This window comes from Pristiophorus japonicus, chromosome 2 (assembly GCF_044704955.1).
Source record: "Pristiophorus japonicus isolate sPriJap1 chromosome 2, sPriJap1.hap1, whole genome shotgun sequence".
NCBI lineage: Eukaryota > Metazoa > Chordata > Chondrichthyes > Pristiophoridae > Pristiophorus > Pristiophorus japonicus.
This window is the reverse complement of record NC_091978.1, coordinates 224,291,116-224,317,195: the sequence shown is the minus strand read 5'-3', so window position 1 is coordinate 224,317,195 and position 26,080 is coordinate 224,291,116. Positions and strand designations below refer to the sequence as shown.

The following is a 26,080-nucleotide window of genomic DNA, read 5'->3' as shown; positions in this document are numbered from 1 at the left end:
TCACAAGTGGCATCTTTCAGATTGGACGCACATCTGGCCTCTCGGGTGGATGTAAAAAATCCCACGGCACTACTTCGAAGAAGAGCAGGGGCATTCGCTCCTGTGTCCTGGCCAATATTTATCCCTCAACCAACACCTAAAAAAAAATCAGATTATCTGGTAATTATCACATTGATGTTTATGGGACTTTGCTGTGTGCAAATTGGCTGCAGCGTTTCCTACATTACTACACTTCTAAAAGTATGTTATTGTCTGTGAAGTGTTTTGGGACGTCCTGAGGTTGTGAAAGACGCTATATAAATGTAAGTTTTTTCTTTCTTGATACCCAGTACATTGACCAACTGAATTAGGGTTCCATTCTCCCAATTATTGAAGTGTATATAAGTATACTTACCCTGATGCCCAAACATATAAGCTCTATCTAATGTAGTTCTAAGACCAGAAGATCCCAGGTTTCACTGCTGATCTCAGCTAAGACTGCAATTGTGAAACTACAATTAGCATCAATGCCCCGGGTTATGGAAAGAAAAGATTATTCAGGTTTCCCACCACGAGCCAGTGACTGTTAGCGCAACGTGCATGTATGTCAGGTGAGGACAGAATAGGGACCCTTGTGATGCTTTCTGCAGCTGAATAGTTGATTTAATTCACGTGAAGATACCATCATTATCGGCAGTCCCTCGGAGTCGAGGATGACTTGCTTCCACACTAGAACTGAGTTCTCAAGTGAATGAAAAGTCCAATGAGGGATCTACAGTCTCTGTCACAGGTGGGGCAAACGGTGGTTGAAGGAACAGGTGGGTGGGGTGCCTGGGTTGCCACACGTTCCTACCGCTGCTGACATTTGGCTTCAGCTTGCCCTTGGCGAAGAGACTCGTGTTCAGCGCCTTCCTGGATGCTTTTCCTCCACTTTGGGCTGTCTTGGACCAGGGATTCCCAGGTGTCGGTGGGGATGTTGCATTTTTTCAAGGAGGCTTTGAGGGGTCCTTGAAGCCTCTGCCCACTTGGGGCTCGCTTGCCGCGTCGGAACTCCGAGTAGAGCGCTTGTTTTGAGAGTTTCGTGTCAGGCATGCGGACGATGTGGTCCGTCCAGCAGAGCTGATCGAGTGTGGTCAGTGCTTCAATGCTGGGGATGTTGGCCTGAGTGAGGACACTGACGTTGGTACGCCTATCCTGCCAATGGATTTGCAGGATCTTGCGGAGGCAGTGTTGGTGGTACTTCTCCAGTGTTTTGAGGTACCTGCTGTACATAGTCCATGTCTCTGAGCCATATAGGAGGGCGGGTATCACCACTGCTCTGTAGACCATGAGCTTGGTGCCGGGTTTGAGGTCCTGGTCTTCAAATACTGTTCCTCAGGTGACCGAAGGCTGCACTGGCACACTGAAGGTGGTGTTGGACCTTGTCTTCGATGTCTGCCCTTGTTGACAGTAGGCTCCTGAGGTATGGAAAATGGTCCATGTTGTCGCACGCCTCAGTGAAAGTGTTGACGATGGATTTGCAGGATCTTGCGGAGGCCTCCGAGTGTGCGCAAATGCAGGCGGCGTCTGTATACTGTAGTTCGATGATGGAGGATGGGACGACCTTGGATCTGGTCTGGAGGTGGCAGAGGTTGAACAGATTCCTGTTTGTCCTATAATTTAGCTCCACTTTATCGGGGTGCTTGCTGAGGGTGAGATGGAGCATTGCAACAAGGAAGATCGAGAAGAGCATTGGTGGGATGACGCAGCTTTGCTTGACCCCGGTCCGAACGTGGAATGGGTCTGTGGTGGATCCGTTGGTCAGGGTCACGGCTTGCATGTCATCGTGGAGGATGGTGACAAACTTTTCAGGGCAGTCGAATCTGAGGAGGATGCTCCATAATCCCTCACGGTAGATACCAGGTGACACCCAGCATTCCATTATACTTCAGGAGAGAGGAGAAAATTGAAAGTAGTATTTGCATTTCTCCTAAAGGTATACTGAAATCCTTCTGCATAGATACTGTGTTTTGTTCAGATAATGCAATTATAAATAATTTTAAGCGGTATTAGTAAACCGAAGAGGAAAGCGAGAAAATATGCTGCAGGTTATTAAACTTTTTTTCTTTTCATTAGTTACAACAGACCTCCTATGTTTCAATATCCAGTAACAATGGGTTTTCTGGAACATCCAATATTCAGACTCCAGCAAAGCTTCCCATCAATGGGTAAGTAATTAAAACAGCTTAACATTAGTATATATAATGATTGCAAAGTTCAAAACTCTGCTGTTGACTTCCAGGAATCTAAATTTCACATGTCTATTTTTCAGCTTATGGGTCAGTAACTTTCTGTACAGTAAAATATCCAAGTGACGGGCAGTGAAAACTTTCCTATAATAACTGGTATTATTCTGTCCACTGGGCTTTCTGCATTAGTCTTTTAGGGTCAAGCAATATCCATAGCTGTACAAATGTTCTCTTTTCCCTCCTGCAAGATTTTGGTGATGCAGAACATAAATGTAATCCTACAAACGGTGTGAGTGGGAGGAAAAGTTAGGGACATGGGTTTAATTTATTGTTATTTCTCTTTCCTCTGAGTTATAACTTGAGCTGTGTTTGTGGAGCGCCTTCCCATCTGTCGCCTAAAGTCTGGCCATCTGGTGGCTCTCAAACTTCTATAACTTTTCTTGCTATAATTCATGAATTTTTCACTGCTAGTCAGAAAATATTAGCTTGTTAGATGTGGTCTTTTGCTGAAAGACTATTGCTTTAATTGTCAGTGTTGCCTTTATGATTGAGGAAGCAGTTCCACACTTTTATAATGCTTTCAAATGGAATTTTCTTAGAAAAATAAGGTGAGATGAACAATTTAAGCAAAATGTGCATGAAGAGAAATCTGCAACACACTTTGATCCCAAAAATTCCTTGGGTGTTGAAATTAGTTCTGCTTTGTAAACCATAATTCCTATATTAAGCGATTCATTAGCCAGTTGAAATAACTTAATTTTTATTTATTCTTTCCCTCTCCACCACTTTCTCTTTTATGTAGGTCATCAACTTCAGAATCAGGATCACGGCCGAGGAAACCATGTAATTGTACAAAGTCTCAGTGCCTCAAGTTGTAAGTAAGATGTTTTCAGTAGGTTGAACCTCTCTCTTATCCGGGACTTTCTTATCCGGCACCACCCCTCGTCCGCCACCATTCCCGGCCACCGGGTGGTGCATGCGCAGATACATTTTTTTCGTACTCGCCAATATTCTCTGCTCTCCTGAAGACGGAGACTCTTTCCTCGGTCCGATTCTGAAGGCAGTGATTGCCTAAGTGGGTGGGTATTCAAGTCAGGGGTGGGGGGAGGGGGTGCGGGGTGGAGAGAGGTTTGACCTGTACTACTACTAATTATATTTTGAATTAAATTATAAATAAAGGCTTGATAAAAATTATTTAAAACACATATATATGTTTAAATCCCCCCTCCCACCCAGCTAGTTTTTCGCTTTGCCGAGTTTGGCCGCTATCTTTCTCCTCGATGCCGCGAACTCCTGTAACCACAGAGCCAGCATAGTGCCGCTTACGCTGGGTGGGCTTGCTCTTAACGCAATGCCGGCTCAGCACACAGATTGCACTGAGTCCCATCAACCTGTCTCCTGGGCCGGCGGGCCGCGTCCTAGGCTGGTCGCTCCTCCCCTCCGCTCTCTGCTGCTGTCGGCGCTACCTCTGGGGTCAGGCCGGCAGGCCACGTTCTGGGCTGGCCGCTCCACCCCTCCGCTACCTGCTGCCGTCAGCACTACCTCTGGGGACGGGCTGCATTCCTGAGCTGGCTGCTCCACCCCTCCATTCCCTGCTGCCATCGGCGCTACCTCTGGGGGCGGGCCACATTCTGAGCTGGCCGCTCCACCCCTCCGTTCCCTGCTGCCATCGGCGCTACCTCTGGGGGCGGGCCACATTCTGAGCTGGCTGCTCCTCCCCCTCCGCTCCCTACTGCCATTGGCGCTACCTCTGGGGGCGGGCTGGCGGGCCGCGTCCTGGGCTGGCCGCCCAGCCCCTCCACTCTTCTACCCACTGCCCTCGGCACTCTGCCAAACAAAAAGAAAATACTTCTGCATTACTTTCAATGAGTCTCGGAGATGGTGGTGAGGGGAGGGTGGTGGATCGCTGGTTCGGGATATCTGTGCTGGGGCTCCGGGCTGACAATTGTAAAAGACGGTAGAACACGTGACCTCCCCTCGTCCGGCAAAATCCCTTATCCGGCACAGGCCAGGTCCTGAGGGTGCCGGATAAAGGAGCTTCAACCTGTACTGCAAAATATTGATGTCCTATTTTCATTGTGTTTACTGAACCATTTTCTCGCCACCCCCCCCCCCCCCCCCAGCCCGGACGTACTGAAAATTATTTTTTAAATTTCAAAATGCACCATCTGTTAATGAGTATATTGGTGGACTGAGTGATGAACTGGGTTAGGTGCTAGAGCATCCCCTTTGGGACCTGGATTCACATCCAGCCCAGACTGTTAGGAGAGAGTCTCCTCTCACTGGACCATTATGGACAGATGTGAAAAGAGTTGGGCACTTCCAATACAGTTCCTAATGAGCATAAACCAACAATACACAACTAAATGGCACACTTTGTTTCGCGGCCACCTTAACTGCGATCTTGCAGCCCGGCACTCTGCTTGTGTGCCAGGCTGCTGCCACAGCACTCTGCTCCCTGGTGATCCAGCAATGGCACCTTCTCCCTCCTGCAGAATCGGCAGCTTGGCCCTCCCCTTTAACAGAAAGGGAGGGCTCTGTCTTCCCACTGGCGCTATGCGTCCCACCGCGTAGCACTAGAAAATTTGCGCCCTTTGCGCCCAGGTCCCGAGAGGAAGTGGAGCGCGAGAATTTGCGCTCCATTTTTTCTCTGGGGCAGTAAGCCCAATATAGCCTGTGGGACGGGACTTCCACTCCTGGCGAAGGAACTCTCACCTCGCGCCTGCTACCACCTACAATCGGTGCAGTACAGAATTTTCAGCCGACAGGGGTTAAAGTACATGGTTAATAATGGAGAATAGGGTTTGGGGAAGTCACAGGATGGTAGAAGTGGGTAAAATGTCAACTGTTGCAATAGTTGATGTTGCAGTTCTGGTATATTAGACTGGAGTACAGGTCGCTTTACTCTGCATCTAAATGTGCTTCATGATGGCACTGGTTGCCTGAAATGGTTAGTATTCCACTGTCCAGTACTACGTTTCTTCACCTTTAGAATAAAATTCACGAATTATTGCTCTTTTTAAAAAAATAAAACAAGCACACACCTTTCTAGTGTTGCTGCTCTTGAGATGACCACAAGGGCGGGTCTTCAGATCAGAACCCTGTTGGAGCTTTCATAATGATTCCTCGCTCATTTTCTTCTCCTATCCCGAATCGGGACATGTTTCAACTTCATCAAACAAAATCAAAATTCCATTTATATAATAGCCCTGAATTTGCGGTTGGAGGCGTGCCTCCAGAGTACGCCTCCGACCCGCGAAGCATCGACGAATTTACTTCCTGGCTCCACAGCTATGGAGACTTTGGATCTTGGGCCTCCATGCATACACCTGCAAAAAAGCCCACGGATCCCAGGGATGCAGGCGGTTCGGAAAAGTCCTTGGGATCACAAGGACTTTTCCGAACTGTCTGCGTCCCTGGGATCACATGAGCCAGGTCCCTCAATGAGAAAGGAGGATTCGATTTCCGAATGGAATCCCTAAATAATTAAACACTTTAGACTTCTGTAATAAATATAAATATTCTAATAATCGAATTTAAGTAAAAGTCCCTTCATTACAGCAGATAGAATAAAAATCTAATTTTTTGAAAAATAATTTTAAATATTTTAATCTGGGCCAATATTTACATAAACTAATTTTAAGTGTTTGTGCATCATTTTTTTTAGATTTATAATAACCTTATAAATACATTAAGAGTAAGAGGATAACTAAAGAAAGAGTAGGGCCTATTAGAGACCATAAAGGTTAATCTGTGTGGGGAGGCAGAAGAGGTGGGTATGGTTCTTAATGAATACTTTGCGTCTGTTTTCACAAAAGAGAGGGGCGATGCAGACATTGCCATCAGGGAGGAGGAGTGTGAAATAGTAGATGAAATAAACATAGTGAGAGAGGAAGTATTAAGGGGTTTGCATCTTTGAACGTGCATAAATCCCCAGGCCAGGATGAAATGTATCCCAGGCTGTTGAGAAGCAAAGGAGGAAATAGCAGAGGCACTGACCATTTTCCAATCCTCTCTGGCTACAGATGTGGTGCCGGTGGGCTGGAGGACTGCGAGAGTTGTACCGTTGTTTAAAAAAGGAGAAAAGGATACACCGAGTAATTAATCTCAGGCCAGTCAGCCGAACCTCGGTGGTGGGAAAATTATTAGAAAAAATTCTGAGTGACAGGATAAATTTTCATTTAGAAAGACATGGATTAATCAAGGACAGTCAGCATGGATTTGTAAAAGGAAGGTCATGTCTGACTAACTTCATTGAATTTTTTGATGAGATAACAAGGAGGTTGATGAAGGTAGTGCGTTTGATGTAGTGTGTATGGATTTTAGCAAGGCTTTTGATCAGGTCCCACGTGGCAGACTGGTCACGAAAGAGGAGGCTGAGGGGAGACCTTATTGAGGTGTATAAAATTATTAGGGGCAGAGAGTGGATAGCAAAGATCTATTTCCCTCTGTTCCTCGACACTGAGAAGTGTCCTATCATTTATTGTCTATTCCCTTGCCGAGTTAGCCCTCCCCAAATGCATAACCTCACGCTTCTCCAGTTTGAATTCCGTTTGCCACTGTTCTGTCCACCTGACCAATTCATTGATATCTTCCTGCCGTTTACACATTCTTCTTCATATTCACCTACATGGCCAATTTTTGTATCATCTGCAAACTTCTTAATCATACCCCGTACATTCAAGTCTAACTCATTGATATATACCACAAATAGCAAGGGATCTAGTACAGAGCCATGTGGAACCCCACTGGAAACAGCCTTCCAGTCACAAAACCACTCATCGACCATTACTTTGCTTCCTGCCTGAGCCAATTTTGGTTCCAACTTGCCACTTTGCCTTGTACAATTTCCCTTAGCAAAGGGGTCAACAACCACGCACTGCTTGAAAGGGTGGTAGAGGCAGAAACCCTTGCCACATTTTAAAAAAAATACTTGGATATGCATTTGATGTGCCATAACCGACAAGGCTACGGACCAAGAGTTGGAAAGTGGAATTAGGCTGAATAGCTCTTTGTCGGCCGGCACCGACACAATGGGTCAAATGACCACCTTCCGTGCTGTAAATTTCTATGATTCTATGAAGGCTTAACAATGATGTCGCTGAGCATACACCATCGAAGACACTGTAAGTTCTTGCCCCATTGTCTTTTGTGTAGAAAAATGTCCCACGGTGCTTCACAAAGGAACAATCAGACAAAAAGGGATGCTGATTCAAAGAAATACATTTTTTTATTATTCATTCTCAGGATGCGGATGACGCTGATAAAGGCAGCATTTATTTGCCCATTCCCAGTTGTCCTTGAGAAGGAGATGGGCGGCTTCCTTGATCTGCTGATGTCCGTGTAGTGATGGTGCTCCCACAATGCTGTTAGGTAGGGAGTTCCAGGATTTTGACCTAGTGATGATGAAGGAACAGCGATATATGTCAGTCAGAATGGTGTGTCAGAATGAGGTGATGGTGTTCCCATGTACCTACAACCCTTGTCCTTCTAGGTTTTGGAGGTGCTGCCAAAGATGCCTTGGAAAGTTGCTGCAGTACATCTTGTAGATATTTTTTTTTCCAGTGGTGGGACTGCGGACGGTAGAGAGATGTAAGTAGTAAGATTAAACTGGAAGTAATCATAGAGAGATCCTCCTGAACTGGAGAGGCTGAACAAGATGGCAAGGTTGAGGAGATTGTGTTTACATGAAGGGTGAAATTGAGTTAAAATCGAGCAGCAAAGTCTGAAGAGTCCAGGGTTGTTTAGGCATAGGTTGAAATCAACAAGGGTGTAAAAGCAAAGGTAGGAGATATTGGTGGGGAAGTAAACACGGGGCTTGATAGAGTTTTACACAACAATTTTAAGAGAGATGGGATCGATGGAAGAGAGTGAGCTCCTTGAAGGAGATGAAGATCCCAAAATATTAAGGAATGCAACTGAGATGGGACGTGGCAATAAGAGCTATGCTACTACCATGGTAGTTTGGGCAGGGCAGGTGGTGATGTGTAGTCAGATGGGCATGTGTCATCATATGTATGCAAGGTTTCTGTCAATGCCAAGATGGTGATAGATTTATCCATCAAGTTATGGATAACAGGAGCCTTGTTTTCTAGTGAGTGTACATTCTCGAGGGCAGTATGGAGCAAAATGTAGATTTATGATCTGCCAGCAGGATCAGAAGACAGTCAGTGGGAGAGGCAAGATGAGGATAAGGTTTAGAGGTTAGTCCTATGAGATGATTGCTGGATGAGTGACACAGTTGGAGTTGCTGCCCTGATAGAGCCTGTGACTGGTGCCACAATAGGCAGAAAATACTGAGGGCGAGGCAGAGTGACTTCAGTTTGGGAAGCTGGTAGAAAAGATGCTGTTACAAGGAATTGTTGAGTGGGGAAGTTTTTGGGGAGGCAATGTGCTGAAGAAGGGGGAGATAAATGATTAGAACGGCCATGTAAATGGTGGCATGGCTGCATGAGCTGATGAAGACAGAGCTGAGCAGAGCCTGGAGATGACTAAAAGATTAAAGTTGGAGTAGGAAGCTCCAGTCTGGAAAGAAGAAAAGTTGAGAAAAATAATTTAGACACCACATTTCATCCAATGGACCACCTTGTAGTTCCTTGGCTGTCAATTCTAGCTCTAACGTTACTTAACAGTTCAGCGACTTATTGGTCATTATAAAAATAAGATTCAACTGCTACATTTGTCTTGATTTCCCCCCGCCCCCCCCCACAAATTCTAAGCATCCTTTACAAATATGTTCCATGCAGCAGGATATGAATGAAGCATGGCACCTAAACATGATGTTTATGATCAACATACTTTATCATCAGCGGCAGTCCCTCGAAATTGAGGAAGACTCGCTTCCACTCTTTTTTAAAAAAAAAAAAAAAAAAAAAAAATAATTCTTGGGTGACTGAACAGTCCAGTACTGGAATTACAGTCTCTGTCACAGGTGGGACAGACGGTCGTTGAAAGAAAGGGTGGGTGGGGAGCCTGGTTTGCCGCACGCTCCTTCCGCTGTCTGCGCTTGGTTTCTGTATGCTCTCAGCGATGAGACTCGAGGTGCTCAGCACCCTCCCGGATGCACTTCCTCCACTTAGGGCGGTCTTTGGCCAGGGACTCCCAGGTGTTGGTGGGGATGTTGTATTTTTATCAAGGAGGCTTTGAGGGTGTCCTTGTAACGTTTCCTCTGGCAACCTTGGACTCGCTTGCCGTGTAGGAGTTCCGAGTAGAGCGCTTGATTTCGGAGTCTTATGTCAGGCATGCGAACAATGTGGCCCGCCCAGCGGGCCATCTGGTCAATGAATGTTTAGAAATACATTTTAGTGACTGTCAGGATTAAGGGATTTCAAATTAACCAATTTAAAGATGGGGGGAAAATGCAACTAATCATCATATCACTCAACTGCTGACATTTCTTGTACAACATTTTCATGTTGCATGCTTGATGCAAGTTATTACAGAACATTTGACTATGCTAAACTAATTATTGTGCTTTACAATTTTTGTGTTCTATTTGTTTCTTGATTCATTATCAATTTTATTATCATGTGGAAACAGGAGGAGTTGACCCACTCTGCTTTAAGCTAGGCACAGCAACACCCCAGGGCCACAAAACCACAAGTCATGGAGTGCCCAATTGACAACCTCCATTGGTGATTTGTCGTCCCCCCCCCTCCCCATCACCACCCCGCCGATTCACAGGCAAGAGATGAGTGCAAATAGTGAAAAGCTCTTTCCATCTGAAAATCATGCAGGCAACATCAGAGCTCATGTTCACAGCTGATCTGCCAATCAGGAATTAAGCCGATTAGTTGCACTCAATACAGGCAGCTCAATAACACATGACACACACGCACACACTGTGCTTCATTCTCCTAGACAAGTTGAAAAACTCAATAAAGCTACTAAGACTAAAATAGATGACAGACCTTTTGTTGCAACTCTGATTTATTTCTATTGCAGAATCTTTATAAAATTTAAACAGAGTTTGCGTAATATCCTTGCTCAAACTGCCAAGAATGGTACACAGTCTGAGAGTGAGATTAATTCCTCATTTCATTTGTTTAATGAAAATCATCTTCAATTAATATAAAACCTCAACTTTTATTCATTTAGATACTGTGATTGTTTTGCAAATGGAGAATTTTGCAATAACTGCAATTGTACCAACTGCTTCAACAATCTGGAACATGAAGCTGAACGGCTAAAAGCAATAAAGGTGAGATTCTTTATTGTACCTCTTGAATGTAAAGATGCCATGGTAAAGACCTAATTTATGTGGCAATTGCGGGGCACCCTAGGGATTGATCTTGGGATTCTTTCTGCCCAGGACGCGCACTAACCTCACCGACCTGCTTCCGTCCCGTTCAACTCACCAAACCGCTATTATCCATTTTAGATTCTGCCAGTGGATCAACAATCTCCACCACGCTCTCTCTCTCGAGTGAGTCCTGCTGAAAATTCATATATGGTCAACAGATATAGTGTTCGAGTCTGTTAGGTTGTCCCAGTAGCTGAATAGCTAAAGTTCACACGTGAAGATTGGTCACTTGGGCAAGGTATCAGAGGGTGCAGGGAACTTTTATTTAGACCCCAGCAAGAAGTCAGTACCTTCAGAAAAGGAGGACGGAATTAGAAAATTGACAGAATAAAAATAGCAAAAAGTGCTATTGATATAAATGTATTTTTCTTGGCTGTTGAGGCAGATGTAATTTGAGGGTTAAATGTGGACCCAGCATTGCCAATTGTGTTTGTGACCAAAAGATCAGAGGTCCGAAATAGATATTCTGATGAATATTTTTCCAGCCTATTCTGATGGATGTGTTGTCTTGCATTTTATTGAAAGCTGAGCATGGAAATGTGCCTGCCAAAAGGTGTAAAAAAACATAACTGGCCTTATTCTTGGTTGAATTCGTGGTCCTAAAATAAAATTACCTTGTATGCAGCATGGGAAATTCTTCTATCCAAAGTGAATTGAGATCATGTACATAGAAAATCGAAACATTTTGGCACAGGAAGCCATTAGGATGAATTTGCGTATGTTGTATTTAGACCCCTCTTGGGAACTGATTTTTGCACACTCCTTTCCACTATTTTCCCCATATATTTATTTTTTCTTTCAGCACCTTTTGAATGCTGTAATTGATCTGGCATCGAAGTATTTCATGTTCCAAAAATTGTGGAAAAGGTTCCATCTTTTACCTTGGTCTCTTGTTTTTGTTTTACAGAGCAATGAAAATAATCTTAACTATGTTTCTATATCTTGCCTATTCTACTTATCATTTTTAATGCCTCTATCAATTCCCTTAATTCTTCTCGAATAGAATATAGCTGCAGTTGTCTTCCATCGTTACTAAGATCCCTCATCCTGGTAAACCTGCATTGCACTTCCTCCTGGGCTATTATCACTTTCTTGGTGAGGAGCCCAAAATTGCACACAGCATTCCAGCTATAGCCTGAAATTTACTAATGTTTTTTTTTAATCCTTCTTTACAAACACCAATCCATGGGCACCCCACTAGCCACCATCTACCAGTTTAGGAGACATCCCTTTATTGCAATTGTTTGCTGTCTACCTATTAGACATCCCTCTACCCATGCTGCCACTTTACCTTTTTAGACCATGGACCACAATCTTCTGAACCAAATGTTATAATGCACATTATCAAATGCATTCTTGAGGTCCATGTAAACCACATCTATTGAATCCCCCACTATTTAAGCTTTTGATCATTATCTCCAAAAAAAAAGTTATTTCAGGTTACTTGAACATGACCTGTCCTTCACAAATTATAGTTGAGTATTTGAAAAGTTCATGTCCTTCTAAGTAAGTATTCAGTTATTTTATCTCTAATTTTGGTATCCAGTAATTTTCACACTACCAATGCAAGACTAAGTTGTTGATGATTACTTGGCTTATTCCTTCCTCCTTTTTTGAACAGAAATTCCACCCTTCCAGTGTTTTGGCACAGCTCTCATTCTGAATTTAAAAGAAAATAAATCATGATCACATTTTCCCTATTTTCTGCACTATGCATACATGTTCTGGAGTACATATCATTTAGCCTTGGATATTGAGCAATTTTTAGTGCCCAAAACCTCTTAAGAACAGTTTCCTTATTAATACTCATTGGTTATCAGTTGCGCTTCTTTTTCATCCACAAGATTTTGAAGGCTTCCTTCACTATCCTGTGAGGCAAAATATTAAAGAACTTTACCATATTATTATCTAACATAATAATATCATCATGCTCATTTTCAATAGCTCCTCCCTTAATTCTTGAGATGCTTTTACTATATCATTGGCTGCAAGTTTATTTTACATACTACTGGTGACAAAAATGTAGCATTTTTATCTCTCTGATTTAGTGCCTTTTCCTATAAATCCCATCACAGGACATGTTTAAATAAAAATTCAGAATCAAGTATATCCTGTTATAATGTTAAATAAATACTTTGTATCTGTCTTCACAGTAGAAGACACACAAAACATTCTGGAAATAACGGGGAACCAAGGGTCTATAGAGAATGAGGAATTTAAAGTAATCAGTATAAGTAAAGACATCGTACTGGAGAAATTAGTGGGACTAAGTGGTGACAAATCCCCTGGACCAGATTACCTGCATCCTAGCTTTTTTAAAAAGAGGTAGCTGCAGAGATAGTGGATGCACTGGTATTGATCTTCCAGAATTCCCTAGATTCTAGAACAGTCCCCAAGGATTGGAAGATAGCAAACATAACCTTGCTATTTAATAAAAAAGGAAGAGAAAAAAACAGGAACTGTAGGCCAGTTAGCCTGATATTAGTGATAGGCAAAATGTTAGAATTTATTATTCAGGTTGTGGCAACAGGACACTTCGAAAATCATCATATGATTAGGCAGAGTCAACATAGCATGTAGGCACTCAGCCTGCCGACCCGGGGCACCAACCTCCTTCCACCCCCCGCTCCTCGGGTTGACCCGTTATCCGGTAAAATCCCTTATTCGGCAGAGGCCAGGTCCCGAGGGTGCCGTATAAGGGAGGTTCAACCTGTGGTGAATAGTGAGAAGGATGGTGATAAAATTCAAGAGAACATAGACAGACTTGTGGAATGGACAGACACGTGGCAGAAGAAACTTAATGCAGAAAAGTGTGAAGTGATACATTTTGGTAGAAAGAATGGGGAGCGGAAATATAAGCTAAAGAATACAATCCTCAAGGCGGTGCACGAACAGAGACCTGGGAATATGTGTGCACAAATCGTTGAAGGTGGCAAGGCAAGTTGAGAAAGCAGTTAAAAAGGCTTATGGGATCCTGGGCTTCATAAATAGAGGTATAGAATATAAAAATGTGGAAATTATGATGAAACTGTATAAAATAGTGGTTCAATCCCAACTGGAGTACTGTGTCCAATTCTGGGCACCGCACTTTAGGAAGGATGCGAAGGTCTTGGAGAGGATGCAGAAAAGATTTACGAGAATAATTTCAGGGATAAGGGACTTCAGTTACGTGGATAGACTGGAGAAGCTGGGGTTCTTCTCCTGAGAGCAAAAAGGATTGAGAGGAGATGTCATAGAGGTGTTCAAAATCATGAGGGGTCTAGACAGAGTAGATGTAGAAAAACTGTTCTCACTAGTAGAAGGGTCGAGATTCAGAGAACACCGATTTAAGCTGTTTGGCAAAAGAACCAAAGGCGACATTAGAAAAAATTATTTACATAGCGAGTGGTTAGGATCTTGAATGCACTGCCTGAAAGGCTGATGGAGGCAGACTCAATCACTGCTTTCAAAAGGGAGTTGGATAAGTTCCATGCTTCAGAGACATGGACTATTTACAGCAAGCACATCAAAACATTGGAGAAGTACCACCAACGCTGCCTCCACAAGATCCTGCAAATCCATTGGCTGGATATGCGCACCAACGTCCGTGTTCTTGCTCAGGCCAACATCCCCATCATTGGGTGTAGTCAATGCTTCGATCAGTTCTTATGGATGGGCCACATCATCCGCATGCCGGATACAAGACTCCCAAAACAAGCGCTTTACTCGGAGCTCCAACGCAGCAAGCGCGCCCCAGGTGAGCAGAGGAAACGCTTTAAGGGCATCCTCAAGGCCTCCTTGAAAAAGTTCAACATCCCCACTGACACCTGGGAATCTCTGGCCCAAGACCGCTCAAAGTGGAGGAGAAGCATCCGGGAAGGCGGCGAACACCTCGAGTATCTTCGTTGGGAGCAAGCAGAGGCCAAGTGCAAACAACAGAAGGAGCACACAACAACTCAACCACCCCATCCACCCGTCTCTTCAACCAACGTCCCTTCAACCACCGTCTGCCCCATCTGTGACAGAGACTGTTGGTCCCGCATCGGACTCATCAGTCAACTGAGAACTTATTTTTAGTGTGGAAGCAAGTCCTCCTTGACTCAGAGGGACTGCCTAAGAAGAAGGAGGATAATTACCTGAAAGTAAAAAATTTGCAGGGCTACGGGGAATGGACAGGGGAGTAGGACTCGCTGAGGTGCTCTTGCAGAGAGCTGGCATAGGCTTGATGGGCCGAATGGCTTTCCGTGCTGTAACCATTCTATGATTCTATAAGTGTGGAATGATTAATTTTGGAAAGAAAAATGAGACAATAGAAATTAAGCGGTACCATTTTAAAGGGGGTTCATATACAAAAGGTGCAGGACTTTTATAGCATACAGGATCTGTGGTTTTAGAAATAGAGGTGTAAGAGTACAAAACCAAGGAAGTTATCGTCAACAATAACTTGCATTTATATAGCCCTTTAGGTATAATAAAATACCCAAGGCACTTTATGGGAGCGTTATCAAACAAGATTTCTAAGTCACTGGTTAGGCCTCAGCTAGAGTACTGTGCTCAGTTCTGGGCACCACACTTTAGGAAGGATGTCAAGCCCTTGGAGAGGGTACAGAGCAAATTTACCAAAATGGTACCTGAGATGAAGGACTTTCATGTGGAGAGACTAGATAAACTGGGATTGCTCTCCTTAGAGGGGAGATTTAATAGAGCTGTTCACAATTATGAGGGGTTTTGATAGATAAGGAATAACTGATTTCATTGGCAGGAGCATCGTAAGCAAAGAACACAGATTTAAAATAATTGACACAAAATCCAGGAAATTAGACATTTTTTTAACGCAGTGAGTTGCTTTGTTCTGGAATGCACTGTCTAAAAGGGTCGAGGAAGAAAATTCAATAGTAACTTTCAAAAGGGAATTGGATATATACTTGAAAAGAAGAAATTTGCAGGGCTACGGGGAAAGAGCAGGGGTGAGAGACTAATTGGATAGCTCTTTTGAAGAGCCAGCTCAGATACAATGGTCTGAATGGTCTCTTTCTATGCCTTATGATTCTATAAGTAGATGGTGAGACCTCCAACGTGTCATAATTCAGGGATTTGCCAGTAGGCCAAACCAGCTACTCCCGAGTGTATGTTCTCAGCAGACACTTTATGGTGCATTCGCATGAATAGAATTGTCTCCACTATAATAGCTGTGGTGGTTTTGTTCAGCCATTGAAGATGTGATCACATTGCTTAATGCCTCTGGTCATTGTAGATAATTAGAGTAGATGGTTCTTTAATGTATCACCACCATTCCGCCTCCCCGCCTGCCCCCTTGCCTTCATCTCAGTGCTGCAGCTTGTAGTTTAAAAAAAATCTATGTGAATTCACATTGCTAAAACCTTAACCTTAACTCATTTCTAAATCTGCTCCATGAAGAATAAAAGTCAAAATCTCAAAAGTTAACAGCAACTTCCAGGTTTAATGTGTAGCATGCTATAGAACCCAGAGTATTGTTCAGGTTTGTAACTGCATATTGGATAGTTTTTAAAATAAGACATTTCAAAATGTCCCCATTGCAGTGGTGTGTGATGGCCACCATTTCCCATTACTAAATTCTTGGTGATAAAACAGGATTTGTGTGAGCCTGATCCTCCTCCTTTCCCAAGATCTACAAACACATCCTTTCTATTACTAGTTTCTGGCTTGTGACTTCAAATCGAACCTCTGTCTGATTTTCCTTTTTCTCCTCGTCCTCTTCCCCAGTCCTCTCTCCTATCCCACAACCCACAACTTCTATCAATCCCCAACTCCAAAGGGAACAGTTTAATTTGCCAAATGTGATTATTTTTATATCCTTTTTTTAAAAAGTAGCGTTCCAAGAAAGGCTCCCAAAGCCTGTGGGTTTATCCTGCAATCTACTAGTTGCTAATTATTTAAGTTGCAGGTACCTGTTTTGTATTGTGCTGTGTTGTTTATAGTAATTGCGCTGTTTCTATGTTTTGGAATGCTTCAATGCCAAAAATGAGGGAGATTTACTGGGGAATTTCATCATCATAGGCAGTCCCTTGAAATCGAGGAAGACTTGCTTCCACTCCCAAAGTGAGTTCTCGGGTGACTCTGCAGTTTAATATGGGAATTACAGTGTCTATCACAGGTGGGACAGACAGTGGTTGAAGGAAAGGGTGAGTGGGGAGTTTGGTTCGCCACACGCACTTTCCGCTGCCTGCGCTTGTTTTCTGCATGCTCTCGGCGACAAGACTCGAGGTGCTTAGCGCCCTCCCAGATACTCTTCCTCCACTTAGGGTGGTCTTTGGCCAGGGATTCCCAGATGTCGGTGGGGATGTTGCATTTTATCAAGGAGGCTTTGAGGGTGTCCTTGAAACGTTTCCTCTGCCCACCTGGAGCTCGTTTGCCGTGTAGACGTTCCGAGTAGAGCGCTTGCTTTGGGAATCTTGTGTCGGGCATGCGGACAGTGGCCTGCCCAACGGAACTGGTCGAGTGTGGTCAGTGCTTCAATGCTGGGGATGTTGGCCTGATCAAGAACACTGACTATCATCTATCCTCTCAGAGGATTTATAGAATCTTGCAGAGACATCGTCGGTGGTATTTCTCCAGCAATTTGAGGTGTTTGCTGTATATGGTCCATGACTTTGAGCCATACCGAGGGGTGGGTATCACTAGAGCTTGGTGCCAGATTTGAGAGCCTGATCCTCGAACACTCTTTTCCTCAGGCGACCGAAGGCTGGACTCCAAACTGCAATGCTGAGCTGAGTGTTAAGAACAGGGGGCCCAAAATTCCACATGGAATTTTTTGGGCGCAGTTGTTGAGGTACGTCTGGTTTTTTTTAGTGGCCCGACTGTGCCAAAAAAAAGTTCCAAGTTTCGCTGGCAAAACCTTTCATTTTGGAGTGGTGCAGATTGTCCTTGAGCTCTGTGGGTAGAGCTTAAGGTCTGTGCCGAAAAACTGAGGCTGCCAGGGTAACGAGGGACACACTAAAGAGCTGAGGTACAAATAAAGCATTTCCCCTTTGTAAAATAGATCACTAAGTGAGACTTGGGACAACAGACTGAAAGCTTAATATATGAAACCAAGAGTCTATCAACGATATGTCGAGAAATGTTGCACAAACTTTATCAATTCTCCTTTCAGGTGCAACACTCAAAAATAATCATGAATTCAGAACCAGGGTTCTGTGAACAATGTCTCCAGTCCTTCAAGAGTTTTTGTCACAGCATTTATAGATTCTTTTGTTAATAGCATTTATAGATTCTTTTCACCTCTACCATGCTGATGGCACTGCAATCCTGGGCCAAAGGACCCCCCGCTGTGCTGCTGCAATCCCCGGCCGAAAGGCCCCATCAACAGTACCGCTGCACTCCCGGGCTTAAAGGCCCCCCGCCCCCGGTGCTGTGTCTTCAGCTCTGCTAAAACAATGACGTCTTCTGCCCTATTTTCTTAAATGTAGGTAAAGTTTTTCAGAACGGTGCACTGCGCCGTTTTTGAAAAAATCCGACTTGGTCAAACTCATTTAAATGGCCAGAAATGGTGCATTCGGCAGGTTCTGCCCCCGGTGACTTCAAAAAATCAGGAACTAAAAAAATCGAACGCAAATACTTTAGAATGGTGCAGAAACTTTGGCGAGACATGCAGATTTTAATCTGCGCAAAAAGAAACAGCGCAGACTAAAAAAAACAGCAGAATGGTGGTGCAAATTCAGCCCGATGTCTGCAATTTCACTGCCACGGGAGGGCAGGTGGACCAATTTTCTCCCATACTGAAGATGGGGGCTTGTGTTGGGGTACAGAGCCACAGGTGCTGGCTGTCCTCCAGTACCCTGCTCATGTGACTTTTTTTAATGTCCGAGCCGAGAGAATAAGTGTCGCCTGTCATTTGGGGGAGCTTAATATTGTGTGGAATTTATAGTGTCCTGGCCAATATTTAGCCCTCAATCAACATAACAAAAAAAGATTACCTGGTCATTATTACATTGATGTTTGTGCGCAAATTGGCTGCCGTGTTTCCTACATTACAACAGTGACTACACTCCAAAAGTACTTCATTGGCTGTAAAGTGCTTTGAGACGTCCGGTGGTCATGAAAGGCGCTATATAAATCCAGGGGCTAGATTTTCCATTATTTTAGCATGCATAACACCCACTTAACGCCCATTTTGCTGCTGAAACGTGGTATAACACCCATATATCGCTCATTTTGCCACAAAATGGAAACTAACGCCCATTTTTCAGACACTTATCGGCGAGCGTTACTTTCCCCATGTTCGTAACACTGGGAAACAATAATACCGCCCGCCCACTTTTTTTGGGCGGAATCATCAGAATGGGCGAAACAAACGACCATAATATCGCCCAGCATTACTTTCCGCACGTAATTAACGCCGTGATTCAATAATACCGACCGCCCACTTTATTTTGCCGTAAAGATCACATTTGCCGAAACTAACGTCCAGGAGATCGCCCAGCGTCACTTTCACCACCTCGCACACATCACGCCCACAATATCGCTCGCCCAAAACATCGCTCTGAAAAAGTGGAACTGTTCTGAATGAATCACAGCGGTATGGGCGCCATTTTTCAAATCGCAGGTCGCTTCATTCAAAAGGCTGCTTCAACTTCGGGGGAGTTTGGATTGACTCTGGAGTTCTTCTCGGGTGAAGGGACCATCTCAACAGACATCTTTTCAGACTCTGGACGATTGGGGTTGACTGTCGGTGTATTTTAGTGTGAAAATTATTGCTTCTGATCAGTCGCTATTATACTTTCATTGCAATGGGGCCAGCCATTTCTCAGCCTGCAACAATTAATACGCAGATGCTGCAGAGTGCAAATGGCACAACATGTAATGCACATCATTATGTGCCCAATCTCAGACGTGCCAGAATGAGGAGGAGGTCCAGACCATACATGCCCCGCACTTACAGGGAGAAGAGGTCTTACCTCGACGTGTCCGAGCACACCTGCCTTCGGAGACTGCGCTTCCACAAGGTGGTGATCAATGAAATATGTGAGCTCATCAGGCCACATATGCAGCCTGCCATCAGGACATCACTGTCAGTTGAGGTCACGTTCACCGCGGCACTGTCTTTTTACGCATCCGGTTCCTTTCGGCCCTCCGTGGTCAAGATTTCCTCTCTGTCTCACCATCCCACACATTGCTGCATTAAACAGGTCACGGAGGCCCTGTCCGCGCGTAGGATGGACTTTATCAGCTTCCCCATGACCACGGAGGCTCAGACTGACGGCTGGAGCATTCTACCGCATTGCTAACTTCCCCAGGGTGCAGGGAGCAATACAGTGCACTCACATCGCCATGCGGGCACCTTCTCAGGACCCAGAGCTTTTTTGTAACAGAAAAGGATTTCACTCCCTGAAGGTCCAACTAGTTGTCGACCACAACCAGATAATAATGGTAGTGAATACCAAATGTCTGGGCAGCTTCGATGAGGCTCACATCCTGCGTGAGAGCGCTGTCTCTGACATCTTTAAGAGTCTGCCACAAGGACAATGCTGGATGCTTGGTGACAACCGATATGGCCTAGCCACCTGGCTGATGACCCCCCTGCATGACACCCATACCGTGGCCGAGAAGTGATACAACCAGAGCCACAGAGACACTCAATGTGGTCCAGCAAACAATAACTCTGCTTAAGCAGCGCTTTAGATGCCTGGAGTACTCTGGAGGGGAGCTACAATACAACCCAAAGCAAGCAGCTAAATTCGTGGTCGTGTGCTCCATGCTGCACAACCTGGCTATCAGGAGGGGACAAGAATTGCCAGAAGGGACTGGAGAGAGAGGAAAAGGAGGTCAAGGGGCTGGATGCTGAGCGAGGGCCAGACAATCAGGCTGACTATGCAACCATGCCCACGTCCCCCTCCATACCACAGGAAAGGGCCTGTGGTGGCTATATAGCTGCAAGACTTTTACGTCAGGAGCTCATAAATGAGCGATTTGCCTGAAAGCACGTTGCTGTGATTGACAACGCTGACACACTGCTGTATGTGTGCAGCTCAGACATCAATGGTGGGCATCACCTTAGTGCTAGTTTAAGTTGATTCAAGTTAAGTTTTATTTAACCCTTTCATGTTAAGGAATCACCAGTATGTAACGGTCCAGCTATCTGAGACAATGCGCAATGAGGTTGTGTTGACTAAAAAAAACATTTTATACGACCATAAGTATCACGGGCAAAAACACCCCACCCCCACCCCACTTTTTCGACCATTGACATCAATCAAATGGTCAACATGTCCAGCAACACAGATACAAATGCAAAGCAGGAGGGTGGCCCCCTCCCCCCATACATTACAACAAATTGCATACACCCAGATGGAAATATAACACAACCATCACCTGCGGACATGCACCTCACTTTCCTTCCCCCCCCCCCCCCCTCCCCTTCTCCCTACCTCTACCCCTTCCCCTCCTCGCTCCATGCCACCTGTCCGAAGAGCTCCTCAGGCGGCGCCTCATTTGGGGGGGGATGAAGGCAGAGGCAGTGGTTGCACGGGTACGGTGTAAGTTCTCTAAATCTCTGGCATTAAATTGCCAGCGGGACTGATTTTTTTTATAACAATTCAGAACAGTTTATTAAACACACACACATGTACATCTATCAGCAGTCGTCAGTTACCCTACCCGATCTACTTAGTTACAATGTTACAATAATGATTTATAAAAAGGTATACGTCACTTTCCTCTGGCTGGCTGGCTGAGCACACGGCTTGCTGTTTCGGCTGGTCTTCAGGTCTGCCGTGGTGCTCAGGAAAGAAGGAGAAGAGAGAGAAAAATTTTCGGCTTGAGTTCTTATACCTCTTAAAGCCATTGTTCCTTAGAAAGCCCCAGATTGGATCTTGGTCCCAGGGCAGTTCCTTATTGGCTCTCCTCACCCATGTCTGTCTGGAAGCATTCCTTGATTAGGTTAATGGCTTTCCAATTAACACAATGCCATGCTGGAGGTCTGTGAGCTTCCATTTTGAATCTTTCAAAACTGTCTTTTCGCATATTCTACACTTTCAACATTTATACATACACAGAATCAATTTTATTACTGAACACTTGTATTCTTACAAACTCCCCACTTTTAGGGGGGAATATCCTTATTGACCCCTCATATGGTTTATCTCCTCGGGGATACAAACATTGAGAGGGTTCTGATAGTTCTGCTGTTTTTGTTTCTGTGAGGTGGATGACTTCTGTATAATGGGTTTTAAACTTAGAGAGGGAGAGAAAAGTGGATGGACTGACTTGGTCCCCGCCTCGTAAGGTGCAGGCGACACGTAGGAGATTTACTATAGTACAATAACATCTCCAGTAGTGACTCTCCCTTTCCTGTATCTTCGGTGCACCGTCGCTTCTCAAAGCACATTGATGATTGATGATATTCGTGAGTCATGCTGTAGCTCCCGCTTCTCCATCTTCCCTCGGCTTCGGTTGTGGCCAATATTGTCCTGATAATCGTGAGGATCCGTAACGTGGTCTGTGGGAAACAAGATCAGTGCAGTATTTACTCTTTGGCAGTTTTTAACTGATGAATGTGAAACCACTTCTTGTACCTAACGCCCTTTTTCCCCGGTAACTGAATCAAATAAACCGCGAAGTTCAATCAGTCTATAATCTTATGCGGTACCCACCACCTGGGCTCAAAGGCATGCTTCTTTTTCCCATAATTTGGAATCGTTACTGAGTCTCCTACCTCGTATTCAACGGGACATACTTTCTTGTCAAAGTACCTTTTTAATTTGTCTTCTTGACTTCCCCAATTTGGTGGCCACAAATCAATTGATCTGATCGGTGTGATCTACCACTTGTTCCAGCCACTTGGAACTACATGTTTTCATTGTCGGGGGACTCATCCCTGTTAGTGTTAGCTGGCCTGGCGTTATCATGAGCCTCCCCGTCATGATCTGATATGGAGAGACCCGTGTTGTTCTGAGGTGCGGACCTTATTGCCATTAAGTACATTGGCAGCATGTTAGCCCATTGAGTGGGGTGGTCCGCGCACAATTTTTTTTAACATTAATTGAGGGTCCTGTTCCCCCTTTCGACCCCTCCAGACGACTGGGGATGGTGAGCAATATGTAATTTGTGTTTTATCCCCAACATTTCCTGCAGGTGGGTAAAAATTTTACCGGTAAAGTGTGAACCTTGATCGCTGTCCACTTGTTCTGGTACTCCCCACCTACAAAACACATGATTCAATAGTGTTTTGGCTGCTGTGATTGCGGTGTTGGAGCGGCAGGGGAATGCTTCGATCCATTTAGTGAATTGATCCACCACCACTATGGCATGCTGAAAATTGCCTTGCGCCTGTGGAAGTGGCCCAATGAAGTCTATCTGGAGGTGAGTCCATGGCCCCTGAGGTGGGGGTGCACTTTGAAGCAAGGCTCGGTTAGTGCATGCGGGAGGATTGTGCTGCAGGCACGATAGACATCATGCCATGTATTGGTTGATTGTTTCCCTCCTGGAAGGCCACCAAGTTGTGGATGCTACCTTATAGAAGGTTACCAGAGCCGAATAGTGCTCTGCTGTGGGGTGGGAGTGAAAGAGGGAGATCAGTTCCTGAACCACCTCTGGTGGAACTCACACCACCGGGCAAGCGTTTGGCTTTCTTTTGAACATCAGCAACTGCTTATCTGAGTCAGGGGCAGTGGCTAGTATGGTATTGGGAGCCCAGGCTGTTAGTTGAGGAAGGGGTCTGCCTTCCTCGTGGCTTACAACAGTATATGACCAGTATTGCTGCTGCAGGGATTTTAAATCTAGGTGATCTGTTGGAGAGGCCTTGCTAACAGCATTGCAGGGCTCAATAACTATATCCTCTATCTCCCCATCAATCGCAGCGTCCTTGGCTGCTCTGTCTGCTCTGGAATTTCCCTCACTGTGTGGACCCCCTTTTCTATGGGCTGCTACCTTTACTATGAATTAGGGCTGGGATCGTTGTTTAAAGTATGACCAGAGCAGACGTAACCAGGGTCCATGGACCAGGTCCTTACCGTCATCAGTTTTGTGGTCTAGGGACAAGGAGAGCATGGTGTTGATAGCATTGCCACTATTGGACCAAATAGTCACGAGTCTATCTGAGATTTCCTTCACAGCAGTTAGAAGTGCGTCGATTTCTGCATATTGTGAAGACTGTCTGTTGCATCTTCGCTGGATGGTTCTTTCTGGCAATACCACAGTATACACGGTGTGAGGGGATCCTGCAATGTGATATGAGGACCCATCGATATAGACATCTGGGGCACCCTGTATGGGCTCTTTCTGCACAGGATGGGTCTCAAAGTTAATCGGGGATAACGGACATTCATGCGGGTCCCCTCATATTTCAGAAATTGTGGCAGCAATGTGGTGGGTTTGGAAATGGTAGCAATGTCTCTTTCCATAAATTCCAATGTCCATTTGCTGAGGCGCTGCGAGGAAATTAGCGAATCTCCAGGTTTCATCAGTAGTTTCAGAGGTGTGTGTCCGCTGTGCAGGATTGTAGCCTGTAACCCAGTAATAAAGGTAAAGTGATGTACTGACCAGAAGATGGCCAGTCGGTGGCGCTCGCATGCGGTATATGTCTTTTCTGCCCCCTGCAGGATTCGAGACGCATATGCAATGGGCTGTCATCGATCAACTCTCATTTGGCACAGAACTGCAGTGAGGCTTTGCTCTGTGGCCCCGACGTCCAAATGGAAGGGCTGCGTGGGATTAGGAGGGATCAGACCTGCGGCCTGTATCACTGCAGTTTTTAATTTAGCCATGGACTGGGTGTGGGCATTAGTCCATGCCTGGCGTATGTCATCACCCTGCAGTTTTATTAGATGATACAGTTGCTTTGCACACTCTGCAAAGCCTGGGATAAAGTTTCTTTGGTACCCCACTAAACCCAAGAATGATCGTAGGACTGTTTTGGAAGTGGGTAATGGCTGTAGCTGTATTATCTCTACCTTGTGAGAGTCGGGGGATGATCCCTCTGGCGAAATGGACACTCCTAGAAAGGTGACCCGTTCTTTTACTAATTGAGCCTTATGGGAATTCATCTTTAGTCCCATCTGAGCCAACAATGTCAAAAGTTCGTGCAAAAGGGACAAATGCTCCTCCATGCTGTTGGTTGCCAGCTGTAGGTCGTCTATGTACTGTAGCAAGCAGGTAGGGCAGGAAAAGTCTTTTAAAATTGCAGCCATTCTTTTGTGGAATATCATGGGGCCATTGTGGAACCCCTGAGGCAGGCATGTCCAGGTGTAGCTCTGGTCCTCAAATGTGAACGCAAATTTGTACTGGTCTTCCCTTTTAACAGGGATACTCCAGAATCCATTGGCGATGTTGAGGGTCGAGAAGTACTTGGAACCAGCAGGAATTTGAGATAATATGGTGAGAGTTTCTCTTACTATCAGTGAGCAGGCTGGTGTTACAGAATTTAACTTTCTGTAATCAATAGTCAGTCGCCAGCTGCTATCAGGCTTTTTAACCAGCCATGTGGATGAATTGGTCGTGAAAGTGCCTGTCCTAAAAACACCCTGCTCGACTAGGGATTTTAAGGTGTCTCGGATTAAGGATGACTCTCCCTTGGGATGGGATACTGTTTAGTGAATGAGTGGGGAGGGTCCCTCAATAGATTCCTCACCTGCCATTTTTCCACAGTCATGCTTGTATGTGTCAAACATTGCTAGGTGTTCCTGAATTAGTTTTGCCACAGCTTCATTTTCGCTCCCCGGAAGGTCATACTCAGATGGCTTTTTAATAGCAAAAACCGAGTGAGCATCTGAAATTTCTATAACTCCTGCCTTATCTCAATCCCATCCAAACACAGTCCTGATCATCATCTATCACCGCGCCATACTGATCCAACACATCAGTCCCTAAAATTCCCCTTCCGTCAGGGGTGGTCATCAGCATCGGCGCTGGGCTCTTACAGGTGAGGCCTCCCAACTGAAGTTCAGTCGTCTTCCCTGCATACGCACAGGGTGGTTGTATCACCGTTAAACCCTTTAAGGATCGTACAACCCTTGCCCACCACTGCATGGCGTTCAAGGTATGGGGTGTGGATGATGGTAACGGCTGAGCCAGTATCGATAAGCAAAATCTGCCTGCCCCCTTTTAAGACAACAAGGACTACTGGTCTCCCGTTAACATCACGTTGAAACCCCACTTCCGACCAATCTTTGGGGGCCGAACCCTGTCATAGGGTCGATCCTTGAATGGGTCTCTCTAATGAATGTGCATCGGCGATTGCATGCACCGGTAAATGATTTTGCAACCTCCCCATGGCAATTTGCGTTTGTAGAAGGGTTATCAATTGAACCAATTGTTGATCTGTCCCAGAGGGCTTGGATTTGTCCCTCGGGAGGTATCTATGCATTGCAACATGGTTCGGTGCTGGTCTGGGTCTGCTGCAGTTTTTTGCTAGGTGACCTACCTTCTTACAATTAAAGCACTGTCCCTTAAAGGGTAGTTTCGAGATCCCTCCACCATTGACACTGGTTTATTTGCAATGGGTGGTGATTTCACCTTTAACTGATCTTTACCATCTCCCAGGCTATTTGAGCGCTGGTCTCTATATCTGTCCACTGATTGGTGGGCCTCATGGCTGTGCCCAGGGTGGTTTTAATTA

General features: G+C 45.0%; 1 protein-coding gene across 6 annotated transcripts in view; it reads left to right on the top strand.

Annotated features, from left to right (window-relative positions):
• The window catches only part of lin54 (lin-54 DREAM MuvB core complex component), a 143,836-nt gene that overhangs the window by 81,626 nt on the left and 36,130 nt on the right, over positions 1-26,080 (top strand). For all 6 annotated transcript variants that reach the window (XR_011589887.1, XM_070871016.1, XM_070871017.1 and 3 more), the window contains 3 exons: positions 2,095-2,186; positions 3,010-3,081; positions 10,305-10,407. Coding sequence is in view for 5 of the 6 variants with exons in the window: in XM_070871016.1 (XP_070727117.1) it covers positions 2,095-2,186; positions 3,010-3,081; positions 10,305-10,407 (267 nt within the window). In the remaining variant the exon portion in view is untranslated. The remainder of the gene's footprint in view (positions 1-2,094; positions 2,187-3,009; positions 3,082-10,304; positions 10,408-26,080) is intronic.